We start from the raw sequence: 18,105 nt of genomic DNA, 5'->3' as shown, positions 1-18,105 counted from the left end.
AAGACAAGAGTGCGATATAAATTTTCAGATAGAATGATTCGCATTCCATGCGTTTTGAGAAAATACAATAAATAGGTCAAAAAGATGACAATCGCAATTTTTGGGGGGCTTCCGAGATTTATTAAAGCATAATTTGGGAATCAACACGGTACGCAGGACTTCAGGACTTCTACAGGACCCCCAAAATTTATGAAGTTTTCAAAAAAAAAAACAATTTCGGCACTTTTGTGTTACAACAAGAAATGAGGTATTTTGTGTACTTAAGGAAAAAATTAAAATTTAGTTATTATCTACTTCGAGAACTAATGTAGTCTCGTTTTTTTCGAATAAAAATACTTTTAAAAACACCTCAAAAACAATAGCAAGAAAAGGGAAAGAAGCTCATTAGTTGAGCCCTAAAAAAATTTTGGCAAAAAAATTTATTTGCATTATTAAAGTTGGAGTAGCGCCAGTTAGGAAATTTCTTTAAAACACGCCTATGGTTCCATAAATCCAAATATCACATTTTCAAAATTTTACATGATTTTTTTCATTTCTATTATTCCATTTTTATTGTTTCACTGAATTTATTCACTTTTTGTCGTTGTTTTAATGGAAAATGAAAGAAAAAACATGATAAATGCAAATTTTTTATTGAAAATAATTGAAAATCACTGTAAAACACTGTAAAATACACTTTTTTCACTTTCACAGTTCTACCATTTTTCAATTATTTTTTAATGAACAATTTGCATTTATGTTGCCTTTTGCTATCATTTTTCGATAAATATACATAAAAATAAATTAAATGAGGTAATGAGAAAAATGAATAAAATATAAATACAATTAAACAAATCGTTTGGCAGTAAATCTAAATTTAGTTAGGCTCAAACTGAGATTTTATCAAATTTCAAAAAACATAAAATTAATTTTTTTTGAATTTTTTAACATTTTGTTACTATGATATTTAAAATGTATGTTTTAAATCGATTTCTCCACTGGCTCTACTTCATTTTTAAACCGATTTGAACAGACCTGTTTAATCAAAATGGTTCAATTGAGAAATTGAAAAAATTGTAGAGTTATACAAAATACACAAATACTTTTTTTGTTTTCGAAAAAACACTGTAAAACGAAATCATTAAAACCAGTCGACTGAACAGTGTCACTGGACTGATTACCATAATCCTATTTCAATTTAATCGCATAACTGATTTTGTTTGCTGTTGAACAATTATCAAACTGTTGTGAATGTGGAGGCAAAAACCATAATAAAAACAGAAAGAAAGGATAAAACCGTGACAATACAACATCGAGAACAATCGTTTCAAAAGGTGTCTCAATTACACGACATCGAAAAGATTCAGAAAAAGCAAAACGAGGGAAACGAACAAGAAAAAATCATCGAAGAAAGGGACAGTTAAAATATAGGCAAACATGAAAATAATCGACTGTGAAGAACGAGCCCAACCTGGCTGGTGACCCAGGGAACCAGAGGTTTTCCTTTTTTGGCTGTGGGGGTTGTCTAGAAATAACGGATCAGACAGAGACCTAGACAGTGACAGACGGGAGAGTATGCGACTGTTTGGGAGGGCCAGCCGTTTGTAGACGATCTGCTGTGACCGCATAAGCAGAACGAGGCCCCGAATAGTGCGCAGAGAAATTGCTGTGCTCGGCTATGGAGAAGAAAAAGAAGGAGGAGGTTTTGTGTATGTGTGTGTGTGCTTGTTCAAATAGGTGTGTGCAGCAAACCGCAACGGGTGACCGGCCTGGCGATCGCGCACTAGCCGTACAACAATTTAATGGAATATATGGTGCGATAAGAGAGACCATAAACGGGACTGTGTGAGAGAAACACGAATATTGACTTCTCGACGTATGTTTATGTCGCAACGTCGAATGAAAATCTCTCCGGGTGTCCGCCACCTGTTACCAGTGGTGGCAAGATTTATAGAATTTTATTTTTGCTTTACCAAATTTTTACAAAACAAAAATTGAGTACTGTATTTCTCCTATTGAAGTGGCACTCCTTTCCTTCATTTTTAAAACTTATACAGTGCCGGATATAAGTCTATTCAAAATTGCATAGCTCTTAAACCACAACCTTTAGCATAAAACATTCAACTGTGAAATTGCTGCCTACAATTTTTCATGCCTACTACAATTAAAAAATCTCAACACAGTTATGACCGGAGATAAAACGGCCGACGTCTCGCGGGTCTTGTTTTCAATGGCTTCTTTTGAAACGTCTTCAACTCAAATACGAAACATCTCCATGGAAAAAAAGTTTCTATTGTTTCAATTTAGTTCACTCGTTCTCGAGTTGCCAGCAAATCGGTGGTCTCAGTGAGGCACATTTTTTGAAACTTGTGGTAAAAATTTTCTCAATGCTAATTTTTAATCTTTGTATGTCTAAAATGTAATTAAGCAATAACTCTTGTAAATTCATGTTCCAAAAGTGAGTTTAAAAATAATGTAATCTAATTCTTTTAATAACATTTTATTAGAGAAGTTAGATAAATGTGGTACATTGTAACAAAAATACAAAATCACATTCAAATTTTTTTTTCACAGCATTATTTTCACGGAAACGTTTCGTTCTTGATTTACAAGCGTTTAAGCAAAAACCATCAAAAGTGGACTTGCAAGATGTCGACCGCTGTATGTCTTGCAAAAATTGTGTTGAGGTGTTTCGATATCTGTTCTCATATAGACAAAATTGTGGGCAATACTTTGCTGATTGAAAGTGTTTGGCTGAAACTTTGTAGTTTAAGAATTATGACCTCTCGAAAAAAAACTTAAAAAATCACTAAAATTCATGACCAGCATTTCTCAGTCAAGTACTGCTTAAAATCAGTCCGTATTCTATATTCTAATCAGTGACAGCAAAATGAAAAAATACCTGAAATTTCAAAAAAGAGAGGGTAACGGTTCTGGGTGTTTGGAACGAATACACCCAAAATGTGCTCAAATGAACAAAGTTCGTAATTAAACGCCTCAAACATTTTTTAAATAATTTTTTATGACGATTCGAATTTTCGAAAAAAAAGCCTAATTCCAATTTTGGTGTCATTTTTCCGTGTGTAGTTATGATTCAGTATTTATACTTCAACTTGGACTTTCGAATCTTTGTGAAAAACGTTTTTTTTGCCAACTTCGATTTTCGATCTGTATGAATCATTAGAAAAACATTCTTTGTCCCGAATCGGAGAATAGAAAATCGTTATGATGTTTCATGTTGTATATTTCCCAATGATTCAGTGAAAAGCCAAAAAAAAACCGACAGAAAAAAAATCAAATCATGTTTCTACAAAAAAAAGGAAAGAAAAAATGAAAAGGAAAACAAAAGCGTCAAAAATGGGAAAGTTTGTTACGCCGGCGGCATGTGCCAACAAACTGGGCAGCAGTGGCAGGGACTGACCACCCAGAGAGCACTAAAAAGAGTGATAAATTGCTCAAAGAGAAGAAAAGAAGAGGAAAACGGGGGAACAAGACTTTGAAGAATTTTATAAACTTTTTTTATAATCACGGAATCAAGAAAAAAAAGTGGATTAAAATTTCAAATTTTGCCTACTTTTCTGCATCGCATCTATTCGATGTTAAATTTTTTGGAATTATCGTCCTTTATTGCATACTTTGGTAGTTTATCTCATTTAATTTTTTCAATTAAGGTAACTAGTTTGTATGACTTTTGGTTACCTCTCTGCTTTAAATGTACCTTAATTAACAAAATAATAAGAGATAAACTACCGAAAAAAGCAGTAAAGGTCAATAATTTCAAAAATTCAACATTTTAAAAAAATCATAGTTATATTTAATTATTTTGGCATATTTTCTATCATTTTTTCTTAGCATTACTATTTAGTTTTTTTTTTTGAAATATTATTTTCCAACCAAAAAATATTTTTGAAATATTCTTATTTCTGGAATGGAATTCTCAAAATAAAATATATTTGAAATGTTTGGGTAATGAATTATTTTGAAATGCTTTTTTTAAATAAAAAAAAAACATTGGTTTTTTAAAAATAAAAATTGAAAATTGAAAGCATACCCAATAACATTTTCACACCATTTTCCACAAAACTGGAAAAGTACTGAATTATACAAAAAACAGAAAAGATTAGTGTTATTAAGATAAAAAGATTAGTGGTTCAGTGCTAAATTTTTTTAATTGGTCACCTATCGGCTTAAATGTACCTTAATCAGCAAAATAACGTGACTTAACTATTCAAGCATGTAATAAAAAACATGGGAAAGTGGCCAAAGTTTGCTAAAAATGAGCCATTTTTTCTAATTTTTAAACCGCAATAAACAAATGTTAAAAAATGTTTGAAAAGTTTTTTATTGCGAAATTTATTCATTGGAGCACAATTCAAGAATCCTCCTTTAAAGTTTCTATTTTAAAATTTTCAGAGAATTTTTAGTAGAAAATCCCAGAAAAGCTTCTCCTTCGTGAATGTGGTGAGTAGAAAAAATAAATAAATCGAGCGCCTAATGATGAACTTCCAAGCAAAGTAGCAAAAGGCATCAAGCGCAAAACGAGTGGAGGCAGCACTAAGATCCTCTCTTTTCTCATTCCAATGGCCCCGAGTGAACATACACACACTTACTGCGCCTCCACTCTCTCTTCTATTTTCTTCTCCTGAGAATAAGCTCATCGTTGTCGTTGCGCATTGATTTTTGGGGGGAACACATCTTCTACATTCGAGCTGCTCTACTTGCCATTTATTAAACACTGATAATTTCTTATGGAATCATTATTTATTAAAGTAGTCTGTATTGGATTTTTTATCACCTGCATAACGGTAAGAGCTCTAATAAAACATTTAAATAAATTTGTACTAAAGGTATTCTATGAAGAAGTTGTGGATTTTGTGAAGATACAAACATACGGGAATCCATACTGGTTAAATGTTTCGCAACAAGTCGACTGCAGTTGTGACAATGGAAAAACAAGGAATTGTTATCCCCACCCCGATGACTCAAAGCTCTGTGGAAAATGTTTCGCAACATGTCCGCAGATGGGAAGTGATATGCCAGAAGAACATGACAAAAACACGCAAGTTTTTGAGTAACATTTATCGAAACAGTATATCTACAAAATAATTTTTTAAAGGTTTAAACGATACTATAGTTTTTGATCAAATCAGGGTATTGCTTAAATTTCGAAGACGATACTAAAAAATTGGCATTTATTGGAGTCAGAAAATTTGAGCATAAATGACAATGATATAAGAGTACATTTATTAAAGGTGGAGTAGCCCCGATAGGGATGTTGTCTGAATAAATTTATAAGGATCCAATACGATTAAATATTATAATAATATACTCTAAAAAATTGTAGATTTGAAAAATTTTCCAGTCAAAGTTTTGACAATGTGCCAAATTTTGGAAAAATATTAGATTTAAAAAAATACAGGGATTGTCACATGTTCCGACCATCAAAATGTCTAAAAAAATTAAGCAAAATTAAATAATGATAGACTACCAAAATTTTGAGTCTAAAAACTGAGTGATTCCCATTTTTTGACATTAAATAAAAATATTCCAGTTTAAAAAAAAAGTTTTACTATGATCATTAGAAACTTTCCCAACTGGCGCTACTCCACCCTTAAATGATTAAAAACGTGCTACGTACATATTCAACATTGCCAAAAAGTCCAGTACTATTCAATTTTCAATGTCTTGTTGAAAAATTGATGAGGCAGGCAGTGTTGCATGTATCTGCCATCTGCTCTTTCTTTTCACATCGGACATTGGACGCCAACTGACCTCACCCATCTCACTAGAAAATTATCCTTGAAAAAACTACAAAAAAAAATAAGTTTGAATTTAACATTGTAAGTACAATTTAAGTACTCAATTGGATGCTTTTCATTGAAAAATTAATTTTCGATGGATTGATCTAGGTGTGCGCGGCAGTTTACACAACTTTGTCAATTGCCGCAATTGTCGATAGCCAGAACTTCTGAAAACCGACAATCATTGACTAAACATAAAATTTTCAAAATTTTCGGTATTTTCGGCAATTGTCGAGTTCAAAAGATTTTGGGCCAATAAACGCAAAAAATTAGCAAAAAACTAATTTTTAATGTAATAAATGTTTTTTGTAAACAAACTTAACTTTTTCCTCTTTCAATACAATATAATCAGAAAATTTTGATAATTGGATTTTTTTTTTCGGTAAATCAACCATTCGGTAATTGCCAAATTTCAAAGTTTTCGGCAACTGCCAAATTTACAATTTTTTGGCAAGTCGACAATTGCTAAATTTTCAATTTTTTGGCAAGTCCGTTTTTTGGCAATTGCTAAATTTTCAATTTTTGGACAATTCGGTTTTTTGGCAATTGGTGAATTTCAAATTTTTCGGCAATTCGACATTTTTGGCAATTGCCAAATTTCAAAATTTCTGCAATTTGGTTTATTTGGCAATTGCCGAATTTCAAGGTTTTCGGCAATTTGACATTTTTGACAACCATTGCCGGATTGCCAAGCGACAATTGCCGCCCACCGCTTATCCCAATAAAGCTATCACTTTATTATAAAAATTGTACCCAACGATATGTCAGAATTTTTGCAAAAATATAAACTTCTGATCTATCATCTTTTCCGGTCACATGCCAATTATTATTTTCGACAAGTCCTCGTATCTATAGCCTAAACGTCAACCTCTGAACGTTAAACAGTTGAATGAAAATGATATTGCACGTCCTCATCAAGGAAGCACGCCGAGACTTTTGTTCATAAATGACAGAGATCACTGTTTTGGTATCAGTGATCTTTCAAATAAGTATCTTGATCTGTTAAAAATACGATGTAATACATCAAAATTCATCCAAACTTCAGTAATAATAAAGATTTACAGGTCCCGTGATCTTGTCTTTGCACTATCTGCGTCCATTCAAGATGTGAACCGGCTACTTGTGCTCATTGCTTCAATCCATAGGAACTTCCCAACAACAAAGTTGATTATCTTTGATCATGCCAACGGGGTTCGTTCCATATATCTGATATTTCACAGTATCACGTCGAGGTCATTCTTTGTCAGAGACAATACCATAAACCCACTAAATTTTGTTGATATCGACTGAAGACGTATTGAATGTAGAGAAAGAGAAAACTCTCATATGATACTAACAACTGATTGAGTTTGAAACCGCCATGCTTGGCTATGTTTACAAAAATAAAAATGTTGTGAAAACAGTGAAAACCTGTTTTGCAAGGAACAAAGTAGATAAATGGAAGATCAAAAACCCGAACTTTGTATTTCAGACAGCGTTGGAAACTCAACTGATCAGCATAAGAAATGTGGAAGTTGTGAATTTCAAAAATCGTGGAATTGGTAATACTGCAAGTACCCCGTTCTATTTACAGGTAAAAATGGGTGAGAAAATTAAACATTTCAAAAATCTCATTTAAAAAGGTTCCAATGTGAATGGATGTTAAATGGGGTTCAGTAAAATTTGAGACTGTGTTTTCTCGGGCTCAAAACGGCCCAAAACTACCAATTTTCGGGTAGTTGTGTAGTATACCTGACTCAAGAACATTAATCACTTTTTTTAAAGATTTTAAGCCTAAAAATGCAAATCAATTTTACGTTTTGAGGAAATTATCATTTTCAAAAGAAATTAATAGAAAACGTATTGGAATATATTTTAGGCCAGGCATACTACACAACTTCGTTATGAGACGTTCCTAAAATTGTTCAAAAAAGTGGAAATTAATTTTTTACGCGTTTAATTGTTGATTGAAAAACATTTTCGGTCGATGGGTGGGTTGTGATTTTGTCACGTTGGCAAAAATTTGTGGATTTAGCTGAAAATTGACGATTTTTTCCAAAACTTTGAGTCGCCATAATTTTTTTTTCGAAATATTCCCATAGCGTTTTATTAAAAATGAGGTAGTTTCGGTGATTTTGGATTTAAAAAAGTGACGTTTCAAATTTCGCTACTCCACCTTAAAGACGCAATGAAACTGTAAAACGTGTATTGAAATACAGCAAAGTAACAAGTATTTTAAGCCTAAATAATTTGCCCTGTCCTTTCAACTTTTTTTTTGGAAATACGAAACGGGACAGAACTTGTTCCTGGAATTTTTTAAAAGAATCACGGGAATCTAGAGTAAAAGTTCAAAACTTCAAAAAAGGCACAAAAATTTATTTACATGGAATATGCATTTTATAATGAAAATGACAACAACTGGAAACGATTAAAAAAAATAGGCCTACATCGAAGGAACGCATTCTGGGACATTTAATCATAAAATTTGTAACAAGATTTTTGTTTCTATTATAGAAGACATTCAAAAAAATTACCGTATTTGCTATACATAAATGCTCCTTGACACAGTCTCCTCCAGTGGAAATCGGTCCGTTGGCGCACTTCTCGTGCATCGCGTGGAAAATTGAGAAATTACCAAAACTTTCAATTTACTGTTTTTCTTTATATTTTTCATAACATAAGCTTGGGTGGAAGATTACTTTTCAAATAAACATCAATTTCTACTAGAAAAATGATGATAAATATAAAAAATATAAGAAAAACTCAATTTTTAGTTGTTTTTACTTTTTATATCAGCGCTTTTATTTTTGAACCAAAATCAAAAATCTTTTTTTCTCCTCCTTTCCCCCAATTAGCTTTACAATTGATACCTAATTTCAAAATATGAAATCGATTTTAAACCCACAAAAACCGAAGGAAATCATTTTTCAGTGGTAAAATTTTCCAACGCTCACGAGAAACGCGCAAGCCCCCTTGTTGGGTCATTTCCACGTGAGGAGGCTGTGCTTGATAAAAATTTTTAGAGGCAAAAGCCCATGTACACTATATATTTTCAAATTTGAAAAAATAGAGTTAGGCTCGGAATTTTTGTTTTTAGTTTTGATAGAAAACTCCCGGTAATTTTTGATTGCCGCACATCCCTGTTCTGTTATTGCACTAGTACCTACTTTTCGCTATGTAAATTGTACATATAAATCTATTTTGAGATGTTGTTAACCAACACTAATATTTTGAATTTTGAATGAACAAATATTCTTTCTGTTCATCTTTGAAAGTTGAAAAATAATGTATTTTTAGTCTCACAATGATATCATATACAAAAGTATTTTAGACACTAAATCAATTTTTGATACGCTGTTTTTGAAATGCCGTTTTACTTTTTTTTGAATATCAAGTTTGAAATATTAAAAATCCCATCCATCTTTATGAAAACTATGGAAAATCAAACTTCAATTCAACTTGACCTAATAACATTTTGATCAATTACCAAATACCTTTCATTTGAAACAAAAAAAATCATAGGTGTTTTCAGTCTACATTTGAAATGCGGAAAACATAAATTAATATAAATCTTATCACATCTGAATCATCCTAGTGATGACAAACATTTTGAACTAATCATCCAAGTGAGATCAACAGGGTTCAAGACTGCTTCTCTGGCATTCGAAACGTCACTAGCACAGTGATGTACACTCAGAAAGAACATACGTCACAAGTATACTGGAGATCATAAACGTCGTTTCCATGTGTTCGAATGTTTTGATATTTGTGCTATTCGTTTCAGGAAATCCTCAAGCATCATTCAACAGTTTTATGGCTAACCCATGACGTGGAAATTCTCAATACAAAACTGATGCAAGCGGGTCCGTTTAGAAAGTCCTCCAAGAATGCTGTCACATATATTTCACATGATAGTCGTCGAAAAGTCACGTCTTCTGGTTGGAACTGATCGTTCTTTGGGCAATCACTGAATAGACACAATCGTTTACAGGCTATCGTCCGTACTTCCCCACCAGTTCATTGATGCCTCACTTCCCGATGGCCGTGCTACTGAAGAATGATGCTAGAAATCTGATCAGATGGTGAGGTTACTTCAAAGAACTATCAGGACTCCCCCTGAATCCTTATCAACTCGATCAGCTAAGTGTCTTGCAGAGATACTGAATTTCTAACTGTAAAGGAAGAAAGTACAATTCCAGTTCCATTGAACATTTATTTGTCCCTATAATCATTTCGTGTCTTTTTCGTCTTCAAAAGTTGTCCAACGATCTAATGATTTCTTGAACGACAGTCTTTCGACGACGAAAACACGAGCGCTTGTGACGTCGTTCAAATGTGTACATTGCAGGGTGGAAAAGTGTGCGTTGACACCCGAATGCTGGAAATGTGATACATCATCAGGCGTGACCGAAGATTGCACATGGATGGTATTACAACAAGTGGCGTCGGATGCAAAACAATTCCGATTCTTTGGCGACTCTTACGGATCAATTAATAAGCAAACATGGGGACCTCCGGAGTGTGATTTCTACTGTACAATGTGGCTCGTCGGTGTAACCATTGTCGCTGTCGTTTCATTTGCAATTTTGACCCTAGTTTTGCTGAAAAAATCCACCAAAAAAACTAAGTAGACTTCAAAAGTTTTTCATTGTACAGTAAGACTCCCGCCAATCATACAACTGGTTTCTATGCTTCCTACACTTTCAGATTTTCTCATGCAATAAACGACATTTCCTAAAAAGGATATTTGAAGATTCTGTCAGTCTAGCTATCTCTAGTTATCTGCCTTAAAAAGGTTCACAATTAGAGTTCTGAATGACAAAATTTTCCATTTAAGAGAGAACCCTTAAATTAGGCCAGTACGCAACGGCAGCTTTGCACTTTCAATCAGAAAAAAACCGCCCTGAATTTTCAGGATCATAAAATTGCTTTAAATATCATTTTCAGACTATTGTTTTTTTTTTGGAGTTTAGAGGTATGCAATCCTACTTGAAGCTTCTTGAAAAAAACACGGCTCCCATGAGGTCGCAGCACCGGCCTCACGGCGTCACTCACGAGGCATGTATCCAAATTTAAAGTGCGGCGCGGAACCTGGAAAATGTCGGCCGCTTCTAAATAACTACCCTTCGCACTTCATTGTATACACACAGCGGTGCGCGGAGTCGGCGTGAGGACTTCATTCCGCGCCTCACTACACGACCGAAGTTTTCAAAGTTAACAAATCTCTTCCGGTTCAAAAAAAAAATGCAAAATATTTTGTAGTGGCCTTTTTCAATAGCCAACTTTATCTCTATATTTAACAGTTTTAAGCAATTTTTTTTTCAGGAATGGTAAAAATCGTAGAAAAAGAAATACATTCTTTGTACGTTCATGTTATTCTTGAAAAATTTTTATTCACGGAAAATATTTGTTCATACTTGTTTTGTTTACTCTTAACATGCATGACGTTCTGCGAATATTGCTAGAGATCTTCGAAAAATCATTTAAAACTCGTGAACAGTTTGCATCATAATTGGATCAAATGGTCTATATTATCGTATCGTAATCGGTTTGGGTTTTGTGGAGAGAAGTGGAGAAATGACAAAGCCCAAAGTTTAAACATCTTCTTTTCTCTGTCCTCTCGTCTATCCGCCTCGTGTGACAGTATGATACCACCCTTTCTGATAGTGTGTGTGTGTGTGTGTGAAGTAGAAGAAAATCGTCGTTTGTCCCTCACCAATTCTGTCTTCCCATTTGCCTTTTTCTCTATCTTCTCTATTATCATATCTTCTATTTAAACGAGCGCATCTGTCAGTTGTAAACTATTATCTCTTTCCCTTTACACTTCCGTATTTGGGTCTCGATCGTCCAGTTTTTTGAAGTGTCATCTTCAACACAACCTTCAAAAGTCGAAAGCTATCAAAATGTTCGCGCAGATACTCCGTCAGATTATTTTCTTCAATCTAATTGTCACAATCGTCTCGTCAATGAGTCTTCTCGATGCCTACAGATCTGAGAAATTGACGCGACGTCGGATAGGAATGCAAAACACTGATTTCCGTCCGATTCTTCATTTGCGCGGAGAAGATGATTGGGTAAGTCAATACTTTTCAATTTTTTAGATTTGAATCGGTTTTCACCAATACTGTTTTCAGCAAAAACAAATCAATGACAACTTCTCGCCCAACCAGTTCATGGATGAGAACGGTATTGTATATGATATGGATCCCACGATCAACGACAGAATTTCCACGTTTTTCAATAGTCAGAGAATCACCAGCAGTAGATTTGGAAGGAAGAAGAGAAGCTTGATGTTCCCGAGACTTTTTGTGTAATCCAACTTAAAACTATCTTGTTCGCATTTTTTTTCATATATCCGTTTCCTTCATTTTTCATAGCGTACTCTCGATTTGACATGTTCTCTCTAGTGATGTGTTACGGGTATTTCCTGATGTACATCTAATCAACATGCTAAGTCAGTCACACTCAAACAAATATACCACCTCTGATCTCATAAAAATGATTTTTCTTTCCATGATGTATTTTTTTTCTTTTTTTAAAATCAAATATACATAATAAATAATCACTTTTTTATTAAGAAAAACTTAAACTTGAATAAATTATTCATATCATATTGAAAAGGTACCAGACCATAAGTCAATGTGAAGAAACTTAAAGAAAAATAAATACTCGAAGAAGTAAGTGACGCAGCGCGATAGAGATGTCAAATGTCAGTCATTATCATCTCGGTCAGATGAGGAACCCGTACATAGAAACAGCATGATGTAGAATAAAAGTTGAAGAAAAGAAGCTAACAGGTAAAAAAAATTTTTTAAAAAACTGATCAAATCAAATGGGCATTTTTTTGGAAGTTTACTTGATGGCATGATGACTAGCCCACAAATCAAACTGCCGACTCATTGCTAATTTTTAAGGAAAACTTTTCATTTCCAGGTTTGGCTTGCTCGGTCAAATTGAAGAACGGAATACTCGAGATGGTGCAAACAAGTTGAACTCCGCAGTCGATATCCTGAAAAAAGGTAATATTAAACGGTTTAGCAAGTCTGAGAAGTAACTGTTTTTTTTTCGAGCGAAGTTTGAGTGAATCTTTTCAAAAATTTTAAAAATTTTGATGGCGGTTTCAAATTTTGCTTGAGATGTACCTAAGTCAACAAAATAGCGTAAGATAACTTACCGAAATTTGCAATATAAAATCATTCAAAGGTACATGGGTTTAGCAGAATAAAATGATAAAAATTTGTTGCCAATCGGCTTTAAATAATGCAGAAATACCAATTTTCGGATTTTATTCGTAATATTTTTTGTTAAAGTGTTTTTGTAATGCTCTTGCAACCCTACCGACCGATCAAGCATTTTTTTTTGAATGCAAAACTACTGGAGGAAATATGGGACATACTACTGCTATGGTGCCAAAAATGCCAAATATAACAGAAAAACGTTTCGAACAAAATTGAATTATTTTTTCAAAAAGTGACAATTACTCAGTTTTGCCACTCATAATGTTGGAAGTAGATTTAAAAAGTTGTTTCTACTATTTTGTTTACTTCAATTTTGTTTTAAACATTTGTGTTCGAACTTTGTAAGTGTCCGAACATGCGAAATTGCTCTACATTTTTTTAATGCTTAGACTTTTCAAAAATTTGGCACTTTGCCAATACGTTGTAAAATTCAAAAAATCTTTAAAAAATTTTGGAGTGTTTAATTATGATATTCGGTCGTTTTAAATGTGTATTTAGCTTCAACATTAACTTTTCAAAATCTTACTGGGTTGTGCGATTTGAGCACTAGATACGTTCCGTGTTGAACTCCAGAGCTCACCGCCTCGTCGCAAATTACCGACCATTTCGATTCCCCGACAATTTCCCGTTGGGGAATACGGTCACTGAAGAAGCGTTGGAGAAATGTTCGATGAGACAACTTGAGTGTTAGGCATCTGAAATTTGAAAGCTTAATCTTTGAATTCTGTTTATTAAAAAAAACGTACCTTTCAATGTGCCTCGTAACTTCTCCTGAAGGATGTCTTGACTGAAGACGAGTAGTTTTTAAATATTTGGTGAGCGGCCGGACAATCCATGTGAATACGTTTTGAGCAGCGGTCAGTGAGTCCATCTGGTTGTTAATTCCAGGCTTTTGGTTCGTTCCGGACTCGGCAGTGTTCTGAACATGGGAGAATGCGTCTTCGGCGGCGGCAATTAGGCGATACCTGTAAAGATTTTATGAGTTTCGAAAAGAGGCCATTTTTAAAAGCTTTGAACCGCCATAATTTTTTTTGAACAATTTTCAGAACTTCTCAATAAAAATTTCCTTAATTTTAGGCCATTTTGTGTCCAAAAAATCATTTCGCTACCTCAACTCTAAAATATAATTCCAACAGTTGTGACAGGGAAAAGTGGACAAAATTTGAAATTATAGCTTTGAAAAAAGTAATATAATATTTAGGAAGTTGAAACAGCCGTTTAAAAAAAGTTTTAAACTTTTTTGAGAAGTTTCATTACAAAATTTGTTCAAAGTATCCAAATCGTTAGTTCTGAATTTGAAAACACTTACTTTCTCTTCTTTAACCGTTTTTCAAAATCAAGTTCTTCCTGCATCACTTCAGCATATCCACCAATCCTTCTTCTCGCCGCGGCTTCCATCAAAGCCCGCGTGTTGACTTCACTAACAGTTTCCTGCCCTCCAAATTGCTCGATATTGTACATCTTGAAGCCTGCGGTGCCTCCTTGCATTCCAGACTGCTTTGCAACCGCCGTCTGTCTGGCGTTGTCAAGGTGAATGTTGAACGAGGAGAATCGAGTTGTGTAGAAACGAAGAATCTCGGTGGCAGCTTCTTGAATTGAGCCAGCGCCAATGTTCAATGTATGCATTTCACCGTCTGGATCGCGAACAATAGTTACAATGAATTGGGCACGTAGACGACGAAGCTCGAGGAGCACAACAGAGAGATAATGTGTCCATAGAAGAGCGTCGAGCAGTGATGTGGAATAGGAAACCTGAAATTATGAATTATGATTTCACAATTTTTTTTCGAAATGATTCATAGTGAAGTCGAACAGTATACCCGCTTCTGAATTTTCGCTACAAATTATGAACTTAAAAAAAATGGTTCAACAAATAAACTGTTGCCTAAAATTTTGTCCACATGATAACACAAGTTTCAACATTTTAAAAGACTAAGTTACAGCGGCCGACACCTCGCGAGCCAATTTTTTTGCCACATCTCATGACTGTAACTCAAGAATGAACAGTTTTCATGAGCAAAGTTTTAGTAACAAATAATCCGCAAATAATTTTATATTGCATGTTATCAATCGTTTTTTCTTACGCAATCGGTAGAATTGAAAATTTCGGTTGAAAATCTGGTCATTTTTTTCAAAAATATTTTTAGGCATTTATTTTAAATAACTAATGTTTACACTTTTATTCACATTTGAACTGAAAGTTTTAGAACAATTTAACCTCCATTTTCAGAAATTGTTCACGATGAGTGCCGGCATTGCTACACCTTTAAAGGGACGTGGCAAAAAAAGGACTTACGAGGTGCCCGATGCTATATCTTTTGATTTCAATGACTTAATTTATTGAAACCTGAGTTATCAAGTAGACAACATTCTAGGTAACAGTTATGTAGTTGAATTTTAATTTTTAGGGTACCTAGCTTGTGCGCTATACTAATTTGAAACTATAAAAAAAGCCAGCAAAAAAATCCCAAAAACGCATATACTTTTGGCCACCACTGTGTTTGAAAAAAAAAACCTACGATGTACTTGTAGTTGTCGTATCTTTCAAACATTATCCTGACAATGTAAAAGAGCCAAAACGCGAACAGGATAAACATGACTAAAAATGTAAGCGCAGCTCGTACAAAGTACAACCTGGGCATGTCTGCCATGGCTTTCCTCCAATAAAGAACTCCAATTGCAATTACCAAAAAGATTGTTTTGATTGCCATTAAAAACAGGAGTCCTTCACAATCGACCTGCAATACATTATATTTTTAATGCGATATAATTGGTTTTCGAAATACTCACGTCACATTGAATTGCCGGCATGCTGAAGCCGAAACGTGGTGCGATTATAGGCAATGAACACATTATCGGCGCACTGACCACCGATATAATGCAAAGTAACGACGAGGCCAACAGCCAGACAAACCTAGAGCACCTGAATTTCAATAGTTATAAAAAGTGAAATTAGAAAAAAAGAACATTTACCGTCTTCCTATGACACGTCCAATTGGTGGGGTATAAATCACTTTTTCTTCCATTGTGAAAGAATCCGTCGTCATTCCAGTGAGCACGGTGGTGTTGTCTGCCCAGTCTTCGTTAGGTGGTGCAATCTTCTGGCCCTGCAAATGAATTATAGATGTACTCAAAAATAGATTTTCCAAAAGTGAAAACGCAAAGCGATAAGATATGTATATCGACTCGGCGTTTATGACATTTTAAATTTTAGATAAGATATTTGGTCGGCTTATATCTTATTTTGACACATCTGAACAAAGAATTTAAGGAGTTTCAGAAACTGAATTAAAAACGAATTTCGTAATAAAACTTCTAAAAAATATTTATGGGAGGTTCAATATTTCGAAAAAAAAGACGAATTTTTTTAAAAAATTCTCAAATTTTGGCCACGTTTCCGTGACACAGCAGTTTTTTTGTTTTTTTTTATTGAATATTTTGGTTGTTTATCTCACGGTATTTCATTTATTTATGTTTTTTAAAAACTTTACCAAATCTCTTCGTTCATCGCCTTTAAAATAATTAAATAAAGTTGAAAACGCAGGATAATTACATTGTATACTCAAAATTTTACGGAAATTTCAAAAAAAAAGATTCCAGCCGCAACGACATTGACGAGTAGGACAAATTTCAAATTTTAACTAATTTCAGGCCTACTTTTTAAGGAACTTTTTAAGCGAATAGATAATCAAAAATTACCTGAATTGGTTACCTACTGGCATAAAAATTGCCTGCTCAAAATGTGAAAAAATTAACCCTTTCTTTAAATTTTAAACCGACTAAAAACATTTTGAACACTGTTGAGAAGTTTCATTACAAAAAAAATGTGTTCATTTTGAGCACATATTGGTACCCAGAGCCGTTACTCCTCATTTAATTGAGTTTCATTTTAAAATGTATCTTCAAAAAAAAGGCTTACCTCACTAGCAATTGCAGAAAACCTCGGTATAAATGGCTCGCCAATTTCAGATTGTGCATATCTTGGTCGTAGTTGCTTCTTGTGTCCTTCATACCGAAAACCTCCAACGCAACTCCTCGTGTCTTTCGGAAGTTTCCTGTTATCTTGATACGACATGTTCCACCTGAAAAAAAAAATCTCTCCAAAAATTTTGATCCATTGAAAAGAATGAGATTTATAACATATTATATTTCATGTAACAAAAAAAATCCGAACGGAACGATAGATTGGCAAAGACAATTTGTGAAAAGAGATAAAACGAGCCCTTCGGGTTGCGCACACGCCGTCATAACATTTTCGTTCCACACACACACACACAACCGCAAGTAAACGATCCATCCACGATCAATGACAAACGAGTGGACGGAAAAGAGGGGACCCCGAAAAGAAAATAACCTCTAACACATTATGCAGCGTCCTCCTCTTTCTCCTTCCACTGCTTGCCCCAGCGCAACCCATTCGGCCAGTGTGTGCGTATGTGTGGTGTGGTCAGAGGCGAGCGGGGAATGGGAAGAGGAATGGTGAGTGAGCGTGCGTGTGTGTGTGTGTGTGTGTCTACTACTATCCGCTAGGCCGCACCAGATGCGGGGCTTTTCGAAAAACGGACCCCCGGACCGGAGCATCTTTCTTGTCACCCCTTGGAGCCGGTTTTCATCTCCCAATGGTCGTCAATTACATGCGACACTCATTGGTGATTTCAAAGAGCGGATTTGGGTAGAAGAAAACCGAAAAGTAAGATTTAGCTGACGGGCTCCTTATTTTGTGACGAAACATGTATCTATTTTAGGTACTTGTGTAATATACCTAGCTCAAAAATATGTTTCAATACGTTTTCCATTCATTTCTTTTAAAAATTACAATTTAAACAAAACGTGAAATTGATTTGTATTCTTAGGTTTAGAAAAACATTAATCCTTATGGACATAGTATAGAACATAATTACGTAAAATTTTCAAAATGATTAATATTTTAAATCCAGGTATACTTTCACAAGTACCGCATTTTAGATAGCTGAGAAAATCATAAAATAAGAAAATATGGCAACCTGGCAAGATATAAAGCTTTAGGACTATTGAAAAAGTTGAATTCTAAACAGCTCGGTACAATAAAATTAGCATCAATCCGTCAAGAGGTGAACGAAAAATGGAAA

The 18,105-nt window shown here is 34.3% G+C and overlaps 4 protein-coding genes and 8 non-coding genes across 15 annotated transcripts; 6 read left to right on the top strand and 6 right to left on the bottom strand.

Annotated features, from left to right (window-relative positions):
• Nucleotides 1-1,527: 1,527 nt before the first annotated feature.
• On the bottom strand, nt 1,528-1,781 carry F52B10.22. Its single transcript, NR_070579.1, has one exon. It is a non-coding gene; the product is annotated as an Unclassified non-coding RNA F52B10.22 (non-coding RNA).
• F52B10.8 lies at nt 1,535-1,654 on the top strand. Its single transcript, NR_070580.1, has one exon. It is a non-coding gene; the product is annotated as an Unclassified non-coding RNA F52B10.8 (non-coding RNA).
• Nucleotides 1,710-1,850, top strand: F52B10.9. Its single transcript, NR_070578.1, has one exon. It is a non-coding gene; the product is annotated as an Unclassified non-coding RNA F52B10.9 (non-coding RNA).
• Nucleotides 1,851-3,390: 1,540 nt separating this feature from the next.
• F52B10.4 lies at nt 3,391-3,450 on the top strand. Its single transcript, NR_070577.1, has one exon. It is a non-coding gene; the product is annotated as an Unclassified non-coding RNA F52B10.4 (non-coding RNA).
• A 1,137-nt stretch (nt 3,451-4,587) lies between these two features.
• On the top strand, nt 4,588-10,500 carry F52B10.3 (the record flags this gene model as incomplete). 3 transcript variants are annotated; one of them, NM_001313380.3, is made up of 7 exons in its annotated part: nt 4,588-4,784; nt 4,827-5,038; nt 6,845-6,971; nt 7,252-7,353; nt 9,544-9,697; nt 9,751-9,841; nt 10,108-10,500. In NM_001313380.3, 7 exons carry the CDS (start codon nt 4,728-4,730, stop codon nt 10,388-10,390), a joined length of 1,026 nt encoding a protein of 341 aa, NP_001300309.1. The 3 variants fall into 3 exon arrangements, with proteins under 3 accessions (NP_001300309.1, NP_001300348.1, NP_001300349.1); NM_001313419.3 differs by lacking the exons at nt 4,588-4,784; nt 4,827-5,038; nt 6,845-6,971; nt 7,252-7,353 and having other exon boundaries at nt 9,613-9,697; nt 10,108-10,390; NM_001313420.3 differs by lacking the exons at nt 4,588-4,784; nt 4,827-5,038; nt 6,845-6,971; ... (1 more) ...; nt 9,544-9,697; nt 9,751-9,841 and having other exon boundaries at nt 10,184-10,390.
• Nucleotides 6,652-6,783, bottom strand: B0410.4. Its single transcript, NR_070576.1, has one exon. It is a non-coding gene; the product is annotated as an Unclassified non-coding RNA B0410.4 (non-coding RNA).
• Nucleotides 8,135-8,371, bottom strand: B0410.1 (Nodule Cysteine-Rich (NCR) secreted peptide; the record flags this gene model as incomplete). The annotated part of the gene is made up of 1 exon (NM_001373253.1): nt 8,135-8,371. The coding sequence occupies one exon, from the start codon at nt 8,369-8,371 to the stop codon at nt 8,135-8,137; it is 237 nt and encodes a 78-aa protein (NP_001359797.1).
• Nucleotides 10,501-11,452: 952 nt separating the features above from the next.
• Nucleotides 11,453-12,375, top strand: B0410.3 (Neuropeptide-Like Protein). Its single transcript, NM_076101.6, has 2 exons — nt 11,453-11,833; nt 11,894-12,375. Exons 1-2 carry the CDS (start codon nt 11,663-11,665, stop codon nt 12,071-12,073), a joined length of 351 nt encoding a protein of 116 aa, NP_508502.1. The 5' UTR covers nt 11,453-11,662; the 3' UTR covers nt 12,074-12,375.
• vang-1 (Vang-like protein) lies at nt 12,263-17,086 on the bottom strand (the record flags this gene model as incomplete). Of its 2 annotated transcripts, none has more annotated exons than NM_076099.5 (8): nt 12,263-12,768; nt 13,524-13,692; nt 13,744-13,962; nt 14,307-14,749; nt 15,517-15,735; nt 15,788-15,920; nt 15,971-16,104; nt 16,917-17,086. In NM_076099.5, the coding sequence occupies 8 exons, from the start codon at nt 17,070-17,072 to the stop codon at nt 12,643-12,645; spliced, it is 1,599 nt and encodes a 532-aa protein (NP_508500.1). The 2 variants fall into 2 exon arrangements, with proteins under 2 accessions (NP_508500.1, NP_508501.1); NM_076100.8 differs by having other exon boundaries at nt 12,643-12,768; nt 15,788-15,911; nt 16,917-17,072.
• Nucleotides 17,087-17,298: 212 nt separating this feature from the next.
• On the bottom strand, nt 17,299-17,422 carry F53B3.10. The gene has a single exon (NR_131715.1). It is a non-coding gene; the product is annotated as an Unclassified non-coding RNA F53B3.10 (non-coding RNA).
• On the top strand, nt 17,366-17,504 carry F53B3.12. Its single transcript, NR_070575.1, has one exon. It is a non-coding gene; the product is annotated as an Unclassified non-coding RNA F53B3.12 (non-coding RNA).
• F53B3.11 lies at nt 17,490-17,632 on the bottom strand. The gene has a single exon (NR_070574.1). It is a non-coding gene; the product is annotated as an Unclassified non-coding RNA F53B3.11 (non-coding RNA).
• Between the last annotated feature and the right edge of the window lie 473 nt (nt 17,633-18,105).

This window comes from Caenorhabditis elegans, chromosome X (genome assembly GCF_000002985.6).
Source record: "Caenorhabditis elegans chromosome X".
Classification (NCBI taxonomy): Eukaryota; Metazoa; Nematoda; class Chromadorea; order Rhabditida; family Rhabditidae; genus Caenorhabditis; species Caenorhabditis elegans.
Note: the sequence above shows the minus strand (reverse complement) of the source record. Positions and strands in the feature narration are given on the sequence as shown.